Source organism: Erythranthe guttata, chromosome 7 (assembly GCF_056151865.1).
Source record: "Erythranthe guttata isolate IM_541 chromosome 7, IM_541, whole genome shotgun sequence".
In the NCBI taxonomy this organism is placed as follows: domain Eukaryota; kingdom Viridiplantae; phylum Streptophyta; class Magnoliopsida; order Lamiales; family Phrymaceae; genus Erythranthe; species Erythranthe guttata.
The window spans coordinates 951495-962069 of NC_142539.1; the positions used below are offsets into that span (position 1 = coordinate 951495).

General features: G+C 33.8%; 1 protein-coding gene across 4 annotated transcripts; it reads left to right on the top strand.

The window, feature by feature from the left end:
* Nucleotides 1-7274: 7274 nt before the first annotated feature.
* Nucleotides 7275-10003, top strand: LOC105978102 (E3 ubiquitin-protein ligase). Of its 4 annotated transcripts, none has more exons than XM_088820546.1 (5): nt 7275-7464; nt 8236-8386; nt 9502-9560; nt 9693-9785; nt 9860-10003. In XM_088820546.1, exons 1-5 carry the CDS (start codon nt 7432-7434, stop codon nt 9917-9919), a joined length of 396 nt encoding a protein of 131 aa, XP_088676672.1. In that variant the 5' UTR covers nt 7275-7431; the 3' UTR covers nt 9920-10003. The 4 variants fall into 4 exon arrangements, with proteins under 4 accessions (XP_088676672.1, XP_088676670.1, XP_012858975.2 ...); XM_088820544.1 differs by having other exon boundaries at nt 7278-7464; nt 8232-8386; nt 9829-9907; XM_013003521.2 differs by having other exon boundaries at nt 7279-7464; nt 8232-8386.
* The last annotated feature ends 572 nt before the right edge of the window (nt 10004-10575 follow it).

The following is a 10575-nucleotide window of genomic DNA, read 5'->3' on the forward strand; positions in this document are numbered from 1 at the left end:
CTTTGTCCCTTTGTCACAAGCATAGATATAGTCCTTACAGTTATTACAAGTACTAGTAATTGATCGTTAGGATCGTGAGATATTTACTTAAGTATTATAACTGTTAAACGTGTTCCTAGTCGAAGGGTTACGCCACCAATGAGGATATCGGCCTTTCCCATTAGAAGACTAGCACTTAGTGTATGTGTACTGCATCTCATCAGTAAACGGTATTGTGATATTGGCATGCATAAGTGGGTGCTCGTAAGTTGACGAGTTCACTGAACTCCCTCACCATAGAAATCTCTAAGTGGTTCCCAATAATCGAGTAGAGATATCTATGGTATAGTTGTACACCATTAGTCCTTATGACCTAGACATCACCGTGACTTCACTAGAGGACCAGCTGTATCGTGACCTGTCCCTGAGTTCCACCGAGGACCATCCCAAGGGCCAGTGTTCGTGCAGTCCGATATCTAGTGGGAGGTCTGTGCATTGTAGTCGGGGATTCGATCGCTAGAATAGTCTTGGATGTCCTGTGTGTTCTGAAAGTTTGTAATCATTCTAAGTCTCTGGCCAGAGCTGACTAAGTGATGATTAGAGAATTCGATTCTCTAAGTCATGCACGTGACGATTACAACACTTAGAACGATCGCACCGTCATCGAACATATAAAGAGGTCTCGATGAACCAATGCCTCTAGTTCGATCGGGACATATGAATCGAAGGGACCGTACTGTACGTTAACTATATCTGAAGGTTCTTGCAGGCACTTCATTTGTATCTAGGGAATCATGACGCGTAGTTGCTAGACGCCAATCTTGATTCGTTGGGTGATTAAGGTGAAACGAGTTTCATCTTAATCGTAACTCTAAGGGGACGAGTTTTGACCACAAAGGGTTGTGGGCCCACGGCTAGCTTACACCTGAACCATCGAGGGTCACACTGCTCGTGCACATGAGATCTTTGAATAAACGGTCAGAGATAAAATAGTTTATCTTTGCACGATTGGAAGTCAATATGATTGAGTCCAACATTCGTAATTTGGAATTATGAATGAGAATAAGAAAAGGAAAAGAATAGGCGAACGTATTAGTGAACTTTCTAAATCGGGAAGTTTCCAAATTTAGAAAGTGCACTGAACTAGGGTTTCCACTTTTGGAAAGTTGGAAAATGAGAGATGGCACTCGTAATGACGAGGAAGTTATAATGAATCCGAAAATGTAATCGTTGCAATTTTCTGGTCATTGAATTAAGAGAGACGAGCAAGTAAAGATACTAACAAACTTAAGCTGTTGGGCCCGGTCCAACTTAAGCCCGCTAGGGTTTTATGCAAGACATATAAATACTTGATTTATAGGTCTTGCACACACACACAAAAACCCTAACCCTAAAGCGGCCGTCCACCTCTCTCTCTCGCTCTCTCTCTCGCGCGGCCACCTCCGCCGTTGACGCCGCCCCGTCGCCGGAATCGGCCATCCCTTGGCCGATCTCTTTCGGTATTCTTATCTTCTTTCTTTTCTTCCGTTAATTCTAACTACTTCGTGTCTAGTGCCACGTTTTAGTAGATCGAAGTATACGAGGTGAAATCCGAGAGGAGGAAGACTGTAGATCGAAGAATCGAGGAGCAACGCACGAGCCGAAGCCGCACGCTGCCCCACGCGCCGCCCCGGAAGTCCGCGCGTGAAGCTCACGCGCCGCCGTGGTCAATCCGCCGCTGCTGCCGCTGCACTCCATTGCTGCCCCGATTGTACGGATTGGTTTCCGTAGCAATCTCGACGTGCTATACGCTCCTACCTCACGCTTCAAGAGGTAAACACGCGAAACCCTAGTTTCGATTTGAGTTTTGTTTAAACCTATGTATTCATGTTTGTTTCGTATTATTTTATGTGATTATGTGTAATCGATCAAATCGTTGCAAGCATGTTATTTGGTTTAAACGCGAGCATGTTAATTGATTTAAATTCGGTTAAATTTATTAGCATGTATGTTGTTTTTAATTTCGCTGGAAGCGCAAAGGTACGCAATTAATTGATTTAAATTATCGGGCATGTACTATGTGCGTTTTAAACTCGTTTAATTCGCATAAATTTTTGTTTTCCGCTGCGTATGCGTGCCCGAAACCCAACAAAATCACCAAAACCTGTATGCTATATAGTACACAATTTTTTGATAAAATTGGTTGATCGTCAAAAAAAAATTTCACGATCAAAATCACAAAAAACTGTATATTATAGTCAAGGTTGTAAAAAGCGGTAATCGGGTCAGAGGCGGCCAGGGACCGACTCATGATTAATCGGTGCGGCGGTGATTAATCGCTGATAAATCGGAAATAAATCGCTTTTTAAAATTTAATATAATATATTTGTAGGTATTATTTATAAATACTCAAAACATAGATAAAAAGATATTTAAACATGTTAATATCTCCATAATGTATATATATCGTAATAACATAATAAAAATTTAATAATAATAAGATCGTAATTCATAAATATCCTCATAAAATATAAATAAAAAGGTAAGTTTTTTGAAATTACATACATTCCTAGCATACATCATTAGTTATTTAAAGTTTAACAATAATAGTTAACATAAACAAAATAAAACATAAACTCGTTTTTTTTTTTATTAAAATCCCAAATTTTATTCTGAAAAAAAAAAAAAAAAACCGACTTTTGCTCGATTTTTTGCCGATTTTTGCCACCGAAGTTTGACACGCCTTAAAGGTTTTACCACCTCGGACCGCCTCAAACCACTTCACAGGCAAAAAACCGTTTTTTCAAACCTTTACACTAAAATCGTAAAGGTTTTGGACCGCCTACGCCTCAGAGACCGATTAATCGGCCGAGCCGCCTCGGCCGATTTTTTGAACACTGATTATAGTACACAGATTTTGGGTAAAATTGGAGGAAAGTCCAAAAAACTATTTCACAATCAAAATCACCAAAAACTGTATGCTCTAGTACACAAATTTTAGGTGAAGTTGGTGGAACGTCCAAAAAAAAAATTCACGATCAAAATCACAAAAACTGTATGCTATGCACATAAATTATGGGTAAAATTGGTGGAACGTCCGAGAAACTTTTTCACGATCAAAATCACCAATAACTGTATGCTCTAGTACACAAATTTTAGGTTAAATTGGTGGAACGTCCAAAAAAAAATTCACGATCAAAATCACAAAAAACTGTATGCTATGCACATAAATTATGGGTAAAATAAGGTGGAACGTCCGAGAAACTTTTTCACGATCAAAATCACCAATAACTGTATACTATAGTAAACAGTTTTTGTGTAAAATTGGTGAAATGTCCAAAAAACTATTTCACGGTCAAAATCACAAAAAATTTATACAATATTACATAGATTTTTGTTAAAATTAGTGTAACGTCCAAAAAACTATTTCTCGATCAAAATCACCAAAAACTGTATACTATAGTACACTGATTTTAGGATCGTGAAATATTTTTTTGGTTGTTCCACCATTTTTTACTAAAATATGTGTACTATAGCATACAGTTTTAGTGATTTTAATCGTGAAATAGTTTTTTGAAGGTTGCACCAATTTTAACTAAAATTTGTATACTATAGTATACAGTTTTTTGCGATTTTGATCGTGAAATTTTTTTTGGACGTTCCACCAATTTTATCCAAAATATGTGTACTATAGCATACAGTTTTTGGTGATTTTGATCGTGAAATTGTTTTTTGGACATTCCACCAATTTTATGCAAAATCTATGTACTCTAGTATACTGTTTTTTGGTGATTTTGATGGTGAAAAAGTTTTTGGTGATTTTGATCGAGATTTTTTTTTTGACGTTCCATCAATTTTATCCTAAATCTGTGTACTATATAACATACAGTTTTTTGTGATTTTGATAGTGAAAAAGTTTTTTGACGTTCCGTCAATTTTATCCAAAATATGTGTACTATATAGCATATAATTTTTGGTAATTTTGATCGTGAAAAATTTTTTTGGACGTTCCACCAATTTTACCCAAAATCTGTGAACTATATAGCATACATTTTATGGTGATTTTGATCGAGAAAAAGTTTTTTGCACGTTCCATCAATTTTATCAAAAAATACTAATAGTATACAGTTCTTTGTAATTTTGATCGTGAAAGAATTTTTTGGACGTTCCACCAATTTTACCAAAAATCTGTGTACTATTAGTACGCAGGTTTTGTGATTTTGATCGTGAAAATGTTTTTTTGACGTTTCATCAATTTTATCCAAAATTTGTGTACTATATAGCATACAGTTTTTTTTAATTTTGATCGTGAAAGAGGTTTTCGGATGTTACACCAATTTTATCCAAAATCTGTATACTATAACATACAGTTTTTTGTAATTTTGATCGTGAAAGAGTTTTTGGACATTCAACCAATTTTATACATAATCTGTGTACTATAGCATACAGGTTTTGTTAATTTTGACCGTGAAAGAGTTTTTTGGACGTTCCACCAATTTTACCCAAAATATGTGTACAGTTTTTGGTGATTTTGATCGTGGAAAAGTTTTTTGGATGTTCCATCATTTTTATCCAAAATCTGTGTACTATAGCATACAGTTTTTGGTAATTTTGATCGTCAAAGAGTTTTTTGGACGTTCCACCAATTTCACCCAAAATCTGTGTACCATAATATATACAGTTTTTGGTGATTTTGAATGTGAAAAAGTTTTTTGCACGTTCCATCAATTTTATCAAAAATCTATGTACTATAGCATACAGTTTTGGTAATTTTGATCGTGAAAGAGTTTTTTCGACGTTCCACCAATTTTACCCAAAATGTGTGTACTATAGTATACATTTTTTGGTGATTTTGATCGTAAAAAAGTTTTTTGACGTTCCACTAATTTTACCCAAAATATGTGTACTATATATAGTATACAGTTTTTGATGATTTTGATCGTAAAAAAGTTTTTTGACGTTCCACCAATTTTACCCAAAATCTGTGTACTATAGTATACAATTTTGGTAATTTTGATCGTCAATGAGTTTTTTGGACGTTCCACAAATTTTATCCAAAATCTGTGTTCTATAGTATACAATTTTTGGTGATTTTGATTGTGAAAAAGTTTTTTGCACGTTCCATCAATTTTATCCAAAATCTTTATATTATTATAGCATACAGTTTTTGGTAATTTTGATCGTGAAAGAGTTTTTTGGACGTTCCACCAATTTTACCCAAAATGTGTGTACTATAGTATATAGTTTTTGGTTATTTTGATCGTGAAAAAGTTTTTTTGATGTTCCACCAATTTTATCCAAAATCTGTGTACTATATACCATACAGTTTTTGGTAGTTTTGATCGTGAAAGAGTTTGTTGGACGTTCCACCAATTTTACCAAAAATCTGTGTACTATAGTATACAGTTTTTGGTGATTTTGGTTGTGAAAAAGTTTTTTGACGTTCCATCAATTTTATCCAAAATTTGTGTACTATATAGCATACAATTTTTGCTAATTTTGATCGTGAAAGAGTTTTTTGGACGTTCCACCAATTTTACCCAAAATGTGTGTACTATAGTATACAGTTTTTGGTGATTTTGATCGTGAAAAAGTCTTTTGCACGTTCCATCAATTTCATCAAAAATCTGTGTACTATATATAGTATACAGTTTTTGGTAATTTTGATGATGAAAGAGTTTTTTGGACGTTCCACCAATTTTATCCAAAATCTGTATAATATAGTATACAGTTTTTGGTGATTTTGATCGTGAAAGAGTTTGTTGGACGTTCCACCAATTTTACCCAAAATATGTGTACTATAGTATACAGTTTTTAGTGATTTTGATCGTGAAAAAGTTTTTTGGAAGTTCCATCAATTTTATCCAAAATCTATGTACTATATAGCATACAGTTTTTGGTAATTTTGATCGTGAAAGAGTTTTTTGGACGCTCCACCAATTTTACCCAAAATCTATGTACTATAGTATACAGTTTTTGGTGATTTTGATCGTGAAAAATTCTTTTGCACGTTCCATCAATTTCATTAAAAATCTGTGTACTATAGTATACAGTTTTTGGTAATTTTGATCGTGAAAGAGTTTTTTGATCGTTCCACCAATTTTATCCAAAATTTGTGTAACATATATAGTATACAGTTTTTGGTGATTTTGATCGTGAAAAAGTTTTTTGTACGTTCCATCAATTTTACCAAAAATCTGTGTACTATAGCATACAATTTTGGTAATTTTGATCGTGAAAGAGTTTTTTGGACGTTCCACCAATATTACCCAAAATGTGTGTTACAGTTTTTGGTGATTTTGATCGTGAAATTTTTTTTTGACGTTTCACCAATTTTACCCAAAATCTGTGTACTATAGTATACAGTTTTGTTAATTTTGATCGTCAAAGAGTTTTTTTTGACGTTCCACCAATTTTATCCAAAATCTGTGTTCTATAGTATACAGTTTTTTGTGATTTTGATTGTGAAAAAGTTGTTTGAGACAATCCACCAATTTTATCAAAATTTTTTGCACTATAGCATACAGTTTTTGGTGAATGTACACAATTTTTTAATAAAATTGGTTGATCGTCAAAAAAACTTTTTCACGATCAAATCATCAAAAACTGTATATTATAGTACACATATTTTGGGTAAAATTTGAGGATTGTCCAAAAAACTATTTCACGATCAAAATCACCAAAAACTGTATGCTCTAATACATATATTTTAGGTAAAATTGGTGGAACGTCCAAAAAAAAATTCACGATCGAAATCACCAAAAACTTTATGCTATAGCACATAACTTTTGGGTGAAATTAGTGGAACATCCGAAAAACTATTTCACGATCAAAATCACAAAAAACTGTATACTAAGTACACAGTGTTTGAGTAAAATTGCTGAAATGTCCAAAAAACTATTTCACGATCAAAATCACAAAAAAATGAATACTATTACATAGATTTTTGTTAAAATTGGTGTAACTTCCAAAAAACTATTTCTCGATCAAAATCACCAAAAACTGTATACTATATAGTACACTGATTTTAGGCAAAATTGGCTGAACGTCCAAAAGACCATTTTACGATAAAATTCACCAAAAATTGTATGTTATAGTACACAAATTTTTGATAAAATTGGTGGATCGTCCCAAAAAACCTTTTCACGATCAAAATCACCAAAAATACAGGTGATGCAATTTGTTTTTGGAGAAGAAAGGGGCAAAAGTGATATAATATGGAAATATGATGACTATTGTGTAATTTATTTTAAGTACAAGGGCCAAAACGGAAGTTATCAGAAATATTTGAATAACTCGAGAAATCTCCATAGATACATCATACAGACATATACATACACGCAGAGAGAAAAAAGGGGAAGAGAGAGAGAGAGAGAGAGAGAGAGAGAGAGAGAGAGAGAGAGAGAGTGTGATGGAAGGACTTACAGAAGACGAGAAAAAGGCGCTGAGAGGAAGTAAATTCGCGCCTCTTCCATGTGCACCCAATCAAATCCGATCGCTATCAAGGTTCGTAAACCTATACATACACTACCTATGTATGCATACATTTCAAAATTAAAAAGAAAAATGAGTTCATCAGCCTAATATTCATTTCGCTGTACACCCCGTTCTTAGGTTTTCTTCGTGAAATTCATTAATGGGGTGCCAATTTTGTGATTAGGGTTTGTTATTCATAGATGTAATTCAGTTGCGCCGCGCTCTATCAGCCTATACAAGTTGATTTCCCACCACTTGTGTAGATATAATATTCAAAATGAGACGGTTGTGTTGTATTTTTCGTAGAACATATGGGCGTCGTTTGGGAAGATTGATGGGATTGATTGAATTGGATATGATTGATTACACTGTCCATGATTGTATAACATGTGATTATCTTGTGTTTTGAGATTTATGATAGAACAATCCTTGTATTGGGTGATGTCCTTCATAGGATTGCGTAATAACATGGTTTGAGGTTGGACCCAGTGTCGTTCATATGGTTGATAATTTCCGGACCCCTTTTCCGAGTTTCAAACCAAAACCCTGAATATTTGACACGCCTCGATTGTATTGTTTATCAAGTTCTATCCTTGTCCCCAAACGATGCCGTGGGATGGTGTTTTGTACCAAATGTGATGTAGTGTAAATGTGCAGATGTAAACATACGCGAATAAATTGAGGAAAAAAATAGCTTACTGTAGCTGATAAACTTGTAAATTTAGCTTGTTAGTGGAAGGCTTGATGGGATGATTTTAACCACGAATATGTGGTAACTAGGGTTTTGTTATGTGTAGGCAGGCACACCCTGGAGGGCCAATGAAGACGAACAAGGCAGCTGCTTTGGCTAAATTTCTTGAAAGAAAGCTTCAGGAGCCGAATGGGTTGGCTTCTCTGGATCCAAAGCTCGTTGAGTTAGCTGTTAAAGATGCCAAACAAACTGTTCAATGCAGTATGATTTCTATTCTCTTATGTGACATGAAAGATGAGTTTTATGGTCGATGTTTGTCATTCTTTTGGGTGTTTTGTTGTTTCAGTTAGCAAAAGTTTATGGTTTTGGCAAAATCAAGTATTTTAACTATGAGTTTTATAACCTGTCAATGGATTAATTTATTTGGAACTTCGCCGATGAAATGTCTTTCCTATGAGTATATTGGTAAATGGTAATGCTTTCAGAAACTTCTCGTTGTTTAGGGGTATGCAGAAGGATTGTAGTTTATCTATTCAATGTAGACTTCTATTAATTGGATGAAAATCTTGGTCAAAACCATCCATAAGACTTGCTGGTGTCTGAATTTCTCTTATTGGGTTCTTTAGTAAATCTAGAATTCTGTCTGATCATATTTTGTTACGAATGCACAAGATAAAGGAAGAAGGTGCGTTTTAAAATCAAGCAAACGACACCGTTTCATTGTAGTCTTTGAATAATTTGGGCGATTGTTGTTTTAGCTGAGATTAGTTGTTAAGTTCGTTTAGCATTTAATTGGTCGTTTTAACAGTTAATGACTGTTTGTAACCCTATAAATAGACGTGAAATGGAGAATACAGATATACTTCTGCTCATTTGTTTTCTTCGTTTCAAATGATATTGTTTTGTGCTTGAGCTTACCTTTCGGGTTGGTCTGTAGTGTTTCTAGCTACGTCGCCGGCGAGGTTTGGCACCGGACTGGTGGCAGATAGGCTTGGGCGTAACATATTCTCAAAGACATGATCAATATTTCAAAAGATACCTTACTCGTGTTTTCTTTTTGTAACTCATTTCACCTTATTGCATGCCAACTATACAGTTATAGAGGGGACTTTATGGAGGGCATCTATAGTTTGTATTCAATTCTTTGTTTTGTAACTTTTTGTTTCTTGTTGAGCGTTTGCATTCAGAAGTAGTTGCTATCATAGCCTAATTGAGGTGTCTCCGTTTGACTTTGTCAGAGTTCCGAGTTCTTTAAAATCTATTGAAATATTGATAAAGTGAACTATGTCACACAATCACACAATCTTGTCATAAACACGGTTCTGATCATTGCTTATTACGACATTAAGTTTATTCATCCTTGTGTAATTATTCAGGTGGAACTTCGACATCTGGAAGAATTATTCATCATGTCAATACTTTTGGAGATTATGAGGTACATTTTCATTATACACATCTTATATATATATATATACATATGTATATATATATATATATGTGCAATTTTTCTGCTGTATATAACCTTAACAACAAACTGTTATTGACGCCCGTTTTGTGAATTTTACAGGTCGAGGATGGAGAAGAGAATACAGAGACCTCTGTTTTAAAGAAACATAAGCAGAAGAAGAAAAAGAAAAAGAATAAAAAGAACAAACAAAAGGTATGCTGTTTGCTGAACATTCATTTAACAGTTTTTATATTAGACTTAGTGAGATCTCTCCATAACTTTTGCAGAAATTGGAGGCTGATATTTACGATAAATCGAAAAGACCGAATAAAAAGTTGAAACTATGACGTATTCGAATTTTGTCAACCCCACTGATTTATCGATCACATGCATTTGAGGCTGGAATCGTAATTCACCATGGAATGTTAGAATGTAAGATTGTCGAGACTTGGTTTGGACATATATATATATATATATATATATATATATATATATATATATATATATATATATATATATATATATATATATATATATATATATATATATATATATATATATATATATATATATATATATATATATGTCCAAACCAAGTCTCGACAATCTTACATTCTAGAGTAAGTCGTTGGATTATGTGACTCGGATTATTCAAGGTATAAATGCTGACAGTCAATTACTTGCACCAAAAGGCGAAACCCCTCGCCCCTGGACAGTGAATTACTTAAGTACTAGAATAGTTATTCTTGAACAAAATTAACCACTTTGTTTGAAATGTATCATTTGCCATGAATTTAAGGCTGTGATTGGAATATTCTTTCTATACATATTTGAATCTTGAAAAAAATATTAAAAGATTTGAACGTTTCAATGATTTTTAGCAAAAAGTGTGTACTCTAGTATACGATTTTTTTGTGATTTTGTTTGACTATTCAAAATTAGTAAAATAATTTTTGAATTTTATGATCTCTATTATATATTTGACTATTAAAATATGAGTTTC

Bases quoted from the DNA above. Each gene is read 5' to 3' on its own strand.
- LOC105978102 (XM_013003521.2), top strand. From the start codon at position 7,370: ATGGAAGGACTTACAGAAGACGAGAAAAAGGCGCTGAGAGGAAGTAAA. The intron at 8,387-9,501 runs GTATGATTTCTA...GTAATTATTCAG, and splicing joins CAAACAAACTGTTCAATGCA to GTGGAACTTCGACATCTGGA. The intron at 9,786-9,859 runs GTATGCTGTTTG...TAACTTTTGCAG, and splicing joins ATAAAAAGAACAAACAAAAG to AAATTGGAGGCTGATATTTA.